This window comes from Buceros rhinoceros, unplaced genomic scaffold (genome assembly GCF_000710305.1).
Source record: "Buceros rhinoceros silvestris isolate BGI_N320 unplaced genomic scaffold, ASM71030v1 scaffold7296, whole genome shotgun sequence".
NCBI classification, from domain to species: domain Eukaryota; kingdom Metazoa; phylum Chordata; class Aves; order Bucerotiformes; family Bucerotidae; genus Buceros; species Buceros rhinoceros.
The window spans coordinates 48982-57270 of NW_010419303.1; the positions used below are offsets into that span (position 1 = coordinate 48982).

Genomic DNA, 8289 nt, shown 5'->3' on the forward strand with positions numbered 1-8289 from the left:
CCGCTCTGTTTCCTATCAAAGATTCACTGACTGATGTTTAAGCAGGAAAGTGCAGTCTGACACTTCAAATTTCTAAGATCACCACTACCTAGAGATACTTACAGCCAAAGGTACTAATGATTGTTCTTTGGAGAAATAGGTCATGTTCCTCGTTTGTGTGTCTGCGTGGTGCACCCATGGTGTGAACACTCAAACTAGATTAGGGACATTGCTTTCTCTCAATTCATAGGAACAGGATAAAAAGTTTAGACTCACTGAATGTAAGAGACCAGGATATGGTGGAGTTATTCTTCTCTTAGTTTTCTTGGTTGTTTCTTTTTTTCATTTTAATTGCTTATTTATTAACCTCTGGTAGTGTTCATTTCACTTAACTACAGTTGTACGCTTGTCTGTATTGGAGTTCCAAACTTCAACCTGGAATTTGGAAGCCGGTTCCCATCCCTGACTTACTGCAACTCTTAACTCCTAGAAAAGCCACTATTTATTGTTCTTTACATTAATTTCTAAATATAAATAGATATCCCTGAAATCTTTACTCGTCTAGAAACTGCTAAATGTGCAAACAGGACACCAGGATTAAGACAGATGTTACTAGAGGTGCTTGAAATGCATCTTCACTTGAACATTCACAAACAGTAACTCTCTGGTTTTGAAACTTCCAATGTGCACAACGTTAAGAACTTCCCTCTGCAAACTGAAGGTTAATTTTTCAGCATTGTAAAATGAGAATAAACAAAACACACGATGACAGTCAGACAGGAGCACTGGTTGGTTTTAAAATGCCGGAAGTTAGTAGTGCCATGATGTTACGCTGTGTGTCCTTTATGCATAAAATATAACTCTTCATACGTAACGTTTTCCTTTCCCTTTTCTTGAATTTGCTCGTATTTAGAAAGTAAGAAACATGGCCCTGGAAGACGTTGTGATTCTTAATGTAGACACCAACACACTGGAAACCCCTTTTGATGACCTTCAGAGCCTTCCTAACGATGTGGTATGTATGAAATTATTTATCCAGCTATTCTGTTACTGGACAGAGTAAATCCTTTTGACCAGTTCTGTTCTCACTGTGTTCCTCTCGTTACCGTTCCTAAACTGCTTTACCTCAATTGCTTCCTGGTTTCACGTGTTAAGGAACACTTGTTTGAATACTACCAGACATGGTTTTAAGCCTCCTGATGACAATTAGCTAATGCTCACATAAGCTAGAAATGGTGCAGCAGGGCAGTCCCAGCTTTGGAATGGCAAGAGCACGTTTCAGCTCATCTGGAGAGTTAGCGTTTTATGGGTAAAAAAGACAAATGAAAAACATGCAGCTTATGGTACTTCTGAAGAGGAAACAAAAAATTCAAACTTCTTTCAGTGTGAAAAAGTACTGCTACTTCAAACTATCTCTATCCATTCCATTAGGGAAAAAATGCTGCATTTTTAGGTAACTTTTCTTTCCAAATGAAATTGTGGGGGTTTGCCCGTGACTTCTTCCAGGTGACCTTTGATGAACCTGGTGCATTTTATATCCAGAGTTATGATACCGAATGGGCTACTTCATATTTACTTCTCAGAACTTTCTTTCTCATTTAAACTTTTTTATTGCTAACTTCTTTATTTTTTAATAACTCAATGGAAGTGTTCTGTAAATACTTTATCTTTTTTTCTTACGGGACAAAAATACCTCCAGCTCACTACTGGCTGCTGTAATCATCGTCACTGGAGAAGCTGAGAGGGAACAGCAATAAAGAGAGTAAGAAGCTATTTTTAAGTCAGAGGGTGACTGTTTAGGAGAAAACGGCAGGGGGAAATCTGGATTTCTTTTACTACTTCAAAATATTGTGCTGGCAGTTAGATCTGTACCTTTTTATGTGTAGCTGAGAAATAAAATTGATATGCCAGGAGCTCAATATAAGCTGGTCTGTTTGAGGGAAAGCTCAAGTAATGGTGAATACCCAGTGCCTCCTACTGTGACATCCCATCATTTCTCCATGGTCTGTGGTGTGATCCATTCTTCGAAAACAGTGATCTCTGGATGAAAGGTCCACCTTGATTGTGAATGGTCTGGCTTTAGTCAAGCATTTAGTCTGTAAAAGTTGCGTCCATGAATTTTTCTGGCTTTATACAGTTTTTCATTTTGATTCCACTCCCAGCATCCAACTCTGCCAGCTGGGCATCGCTTGTGCCATTATTCCCAACTCGAGGCATGACAGACTTGTAAATTTAATGGAATTATGTAAGAAATGTCTCGATAACAGGGAATGTGGAGCCTCGAACATGGATATGATTTGTCAACAATCAAGTATTATATTAGACTTTATGAGACTTCATTAAAGGAGCTGTTGTAGGCACACTGTAGAACATCAGAAGAGACTTCACCAATAAACACAGAACTTCAAGCTTTGGAATGTAGTAAATTTTAAGAGACTTCCTTCCTTTCATTATTTACTTTTACTTTACTTTTATAACAGTAGAGAGTTGTGTTTTATTAGTTCAAATTTCTTGATTCAGTTTTCCACAGGTCTGTTTAAAAGCTGCATTTTATCTTGGAGGATGTTTGGAGCACAGCAGAGGAAGTGCTGCCAGCAAATTCAATTAACTGGCAGGGCTCACCACTAGTCTGCATGGTGGGGGTTTTTTCACAACTGCTGTATAAATTCAGCTGGGATTAATATTTGTCACCACAAAGCCTTACCTTGACTCGTGTTGTGTAATTAATGTTTGGGATCGGTGTTTATGTCTTATTTAGCTTTGTTTCCTTATTTTAGTTACCCAGATGATGAAATATTCTCCTCCAGGTCTTTTCCTTTCCTTCAGACTGCTTAATAGTTGGCTTTGACCACTAGAGAGCAGCTGCTCTTCTTTGCAAGAATTGAATTTCTGTCAGTTCTTTCATGCATCATGTGTTTGGAACTGTAAGTGGATCAAGTTGTTCATCTCAGCAGGGAGAATCTAAAGCCAATCCATTATACTTTTCTTCCCCTCGCCCCACCCCACTCCTTTTACTTCCCTGGCAGGATGGGGAGATTCTGGGAGTGTGTTCCCCACTGGTCGCAGTCTAAGCAGATGCATTTATGATCTGCGACACTAAAAATGTCTTCAATAGATTCATGATCATAAATGGCTGTTACATCAAACTGTTGTGCTACTTTTGCTATTTAATGTGAACAGCGAGCAATTCATGCACTGCTGAATGGACACAAAATTTACTTTGCTAAATTAGATCTATCTATGTTCGACGGTGAGGAAAAGCATCTTCTATGGTGTGTTTGCCATCAAGTAATTAATCCAGTGGAAAATTCTTAAAAGCTGTTTTCCCCCTCTCCTGAACACCTTTTTTAATCAAGTAAATGAGGTCCTATGATTAGTTTAGAGCTTCAGGTAGCGAGTTGTGCTTGAGTTTCGTGACAGTGATGTTACTACCCAAACTGCCGATTCTTGGCAATCTAGAATGAGCTATTCTTTAAGCAATATGTCTTTCCATTTAACCCTTGTGTCAAGGGAGCTGGATACCACTGAGGCAGTCCCAGCAGAACAGATGAAGTCCTTTCTTCTCCCTGCTTTACCTCGGCAGTGCCTGCTGCAGTCAGACCTCCTCAAGTGCTCAGGTCAGGTCTCTGGAAATCGAGGTGTCTACTACTGCGTTACCAATTAACTATCTGAAACGTGAAACACTGTCCCTCCTTCACCTTCTGCTTCTGATTCGTTGTTGAAAATCTGGCAGCATGAGCATACCCTGGGAAGGAACTTTCCTTTTAAAATAGTCAATATTAAAAAAGAGATTTATTAAGGACTGTGATTACAATAAGTGCATCTGCTGCTGACAAGTCTCCTACACCACCGTCTGTGTTGCAAGGAATAGCAAGGAGGGGGTAGTATTTTTTTTTTATGCAACCCTTATGGATTTTTCATGTATTTCCAAATAAGTGTCATCTTCTAGTCTTAGTTATTGTCAGAGCTTCATATTACAAGGAATAAAGCATAAGCTCGCTCGTCAACTTGTAGTTTTTATTAAATGAAGCCCTGATGCGATGCAGTGCGCGGCGCCAACGGGAGCGTGCAGCTCTGAGGAGAGCACTGTAAATCTGCACGAGCCTATGAATAGCTTTGGCTGTCAGAAGCGTGGTTGTGTTTGCTACTGCTGGCCATTCATTACACGTTACAACAAGTAGGCTGCCTGTGTTACTGCTTTTCACTTAGTGGGAAATTAACTGCTTTCAGGACAGCAAGCAGTGCTAAACTACAACTCTCTAGCAGAACCATTTCCTTAAAGGTGAATCCGGTTTTGGTTCTTACATGGTGTTTGTAGTAGAATGTTTCTTGCTTTATTCATGTTGACAACTGAAAAGCCTTGGACCTAATTAAAAGAATTTCCACTAGCACCTTTACTGAACCATTTCATTATGCTGCATTGCACAGATTGCATTCTGAAACATGGTGATAGTTTAAATCTGACCTTTAAACCTGAACTGCCAGAAGTATAAAAATCTTCTTTAAAAACACTTTCGGGGTAGACTGCATGTATATGTGTCTGGCTAGAAAAAATCTTTATATTGAGTCTTTTTTTTTTAAGGTATTACTGCCTATTTAGGCAGGATACAATCAGAATTCTGTTTGCATAAAATACTTTGGTTTATGTACTAATTTATTCCTGAGTAAACACAAATTATTTTTTCTTACTTGTCAGTCTCTTTAAATATGTTGTTGTTAACAGTTTCTTTTAAAAAAACTATGACATGCCTATCGCAATCCTGAGTGAAAGAGTAGAAGTGTGCATATATAAGAGTGTTTGGTTTAGTCTTAGAAGAGGGCAGATGATCTGCAAGCTTAAGGAATTACCGAAATTCCTATCGATATTCTGTCTCCTTAGCAAACAGGGAAGCTGAAACGCAGAAAGGCTGTGACTGGCCTCTCGAACTTCTGGTTTGTGGTAGAACAAAGCGCAGAGTCTTTTCCTTCTATATAGATGGGCAAGTTCTTTATCTTCGCAGGAAGGTTTATTAAAAAAAACTTATAAAAATGTTAGACATTAATTTGGAAGTTACTCAGAGCTATGGACATTTTACTGCCCTTTTCGGAAGTACTTTCAAGTGGTTTACATACGTTACTGTAGGAAATAAACACATTCTTCTTCCCTGCAACATCGGACCCCTGCAAACATGGCAGAGCGTGCTGTCTGGGTCTGAAAATCTGATGAAGCTTTTACGTTTTGAGAATAACGGAACTCCCTGAGAGACATTATCTCGGTGAATAGGAGTGAGCTTACTTTGTGGGCATGATAGACTAAATCTGTTGTTATGTATTATGTTAATCTGCGCTTATGGGCTCATTAACGCACGGATCATCGGCAGAAGGCACAGCATTCAGATTTGTAAACTGTGCTGGACACCCTCCTGACTATTTCTGTTATTTCAATAACTGTAACGAAATTCCCTCTACAACAGAATCTGCAGGAAATTTAAAAGGAAATATATTTGTAAGCGTTTTAGTAAACACAAGTGCAAATATAACATCTAGTTTTACAAGAAAAAGTAGCGCACAGGACAGAGGGTGGAGGGTGTACTTAGGGAGTCACTTTCCTGCCTTCCCCAAATCTCAGGCTGCTGAAGTGGGAAGTGAGGGATGTGCTTGCAAGAGGAGAAAACCGCAGCACTGGGGAGCGGTTGTTCAGTACAAGCAGCCAGCAAATCAGATTGGCTACTAAGGCAGGCTGGGAGCAGCACCCTGAGGCAGGAAAAGCTCAGCTCGACTGGTAGGGTTTTAGAGATAGGGATGAGGCCAGAAAAAGCTTTTGTTACGAGCTGGAAGATTGGGGAAAGGTCTTGAAAGTTAATTTGAATGTTTGAACTATCAGCTCATTTTATAAGGTATTATTTGTACTCTCAGAAAATACAGTTAGTTATGTTCACTACAACAGAATCTGCTTGCTCTGTAAATAATATTCCTCCAACGTTCCTTGCACAGTGTGAAGTACAGAGAGCTGCCCCGATGGAGGTTTTGGGAATAGCATTTGAAAAAGGAAGGTTTGGTAGTTATCGCTATAGTTATTTCTCCTAAGTAACAAGTGATAGGACAAGAGGAAATTGCCTCAAGTTGTGCCAGGGGAGGTTTAGGCTGGATATTAGGAAAAATTTCTTTCAGAGAGGGTTGCGAATCCCTGGCCCAGGCTGCCCAGGCCAGTGGTGGAGTCCCCATCCCTGGAGGTATTTAAAAGACATGTTGGTGTGGTGCTGAGGGACATGGTTTAGTGGTGACCTGGCAGTGCTGGGGGAGCGGTTGGACTCTTAAAGGTCTCTTTCAATGAAAATGATTCTGTGATTCTGTGAAATTCATACTATGGATGTTTATGGAGTCATTCGTGTTCTGCAAATCTGCATTTCCTGGCTTTCTGCTTTCCTTCTGAGATGGTGGCTCCTCCCTGTCTCCTGCGTACGGTATCTCATCAAACTCAGGTATTGCACATGACGTGACCGCAGCTTCTAAAAGCACTAGCTGAATTTCTGTCAAGAATCAGTGCCCAGATAGTATGGGTTTGTGGTTTTTTTGTATTGCTATGAGTGGTGTGAGATCTGTGTCACAAACTGAGCTTGTCCTGGTTCTGTCTGCAACTCCAAAGAATCGCTACTGACAGAACTATTTGTTAATGATTTACCGTATCCTATAACCGTTGCAGCGCAGGCACGGCATGCTTGATGTTAATCTTTGAAAGGGTTTTTATCTCCTCTCGCAGCCTGTGTTTGGGAAACAAAATACTGTCACTAACAATAATAGGTGGATCTACTACCTTCAGTAGTTACTGAGCTCTAAGCACTAGAAAAGAGACATCAAACCAAGTCAGAACCTTCCTGTGTGTGTGAGGAATTCCAAAGCCCGGAGGACGGTAATGGATGATGCTCTAAAACTTTAGCCCTTGGCGCACACAGAAACAAAGGATGTTCGGGTAACCCAGATCATGGTGGTCCTAACTCTGCCTGCACAGCAGTGTGTTTAGTTGGTATTTGCTAAGTTCTGATCTAAGAGTCTCTGTGTACATGGTAATGAGGCCATGCGGGCCGTGTTCGCCTCGAGTGCAGCTCGGTGAATCCCGAGGTAATTAAACACCTCTGCAGTGGAAGGGAAAGGGCAATGGGGGTTAAGGGAAGAGCCGTCCTGCGCACAGGTGGTTCAGATCTCTGGAGAAACAGGAAGAAAAACCTTTCAATTGACAGAACGGCCTTGTTAATTTGAGACTTTTACAAAACCTGCAGTTTTTCTTTCCTTGTGCCTGCTCTGGGTGTTCTGTGCAAGGCGTTGGTGGGGCTGCGGCTGTGGACACAGGGCAAGGGCGGAGTGAGGCCGAGCGTGAGGAGCCTTTAGCCCTGACCAGACTCCATGGGCATCGCCCTGCACCAAGGGGAGGAGCGACGACAGAACAGAGCGGGGGTAGGGGGAAGGTGTTTTAGTTTCTATCTTTGTTTCTCACCATGCAACTCTATTTTAATTGGCAATAAATTAAATTAATTTTTCTAAGTCGAATCCCTTCTGCCGGTGATGCTAATTGGTAAGTGATCTCCCTGCCTTCATGTCGGCCCACGAGCTTCGTCCTCGTGCTTTCTGCTGAGGGTGGGGGTGAGACAGCGGCTTGGTGGGTGTCTGGGAGCTGGCCAAGGGAACCCACCACATGCATAAATAAAACTCTCATTTTGTTATTTTTCACAAAGTCTCTGAAATACAAGGAAATATAGCCTTAAAAGAAAAAAAATAAACCAAACTTGTATTCGTGGCAAACATTTTTAAGCCCTACAGCAGTTGTTCCTAGCCTTGGTGGTGGTGGATGGCCTGGCTGTGCAGAACAGTTTCTCTTAATCTGGTGTTTGAATTAATTGAGCTGAAATTCTTTCATGGGTTCTAACCAAGAATGGCACGTAACTTCATGGACTGCCTTTAAAACTGTGCTCAGCAACGTGTTAATAGTGGATTTTAAGTAGGAGGGAAGGTAGAAATGAAACTTTTATTTTCCTGTTGAATTCTGAAGGGAATCCAGTCATAGAGAAGCAAAACAGCTTGAAAAGTAATGCTGAAAAATTCAGCTCCGAATTCACAACATCACTTTTTGTCATAACTGCTGCTGTGTTTAGCATGTTTTTCATTTAGCTGTGCCCCAATGTGTTACGCTTTGTTTGTGATCTGCAAGTGATCTGGACCCGTTGTGTGATTTCAGGTTTCTGCACTGAAGAACAGGTTGAAGAAGGTCTCTACAACTACTGGAGATGGGGTTGCAAGAGCATTTCTAAAAGCACAAGCGTCTTTCTTTGGGAGCTA

At 41.2% G+C, this 8289-nt stretch overlaps 1 protein-coding gene across 1 annotated transcript in view; it reads left to right on the top strand.

Annotated features, from left to right (window-relative positions):
• The window catches only part of LOC104495831 (DENN domain-containing protein 1A-like), a gene marked incomplete at its 5' end in the record, with an annotated part of 111914 nt that overhangs the window by 37079 nt on the left and 66546 nt on the right, over positions 1-8289 (top strand). The window contains 2 exon segments of the mRNA XM_010138861.1: positions 893-994; positions 8189-8285. Of these exon segments, the coding sequence (XP_010137163.1) occupies positions 893-994; positions 8189-8285 (199 nt within the window).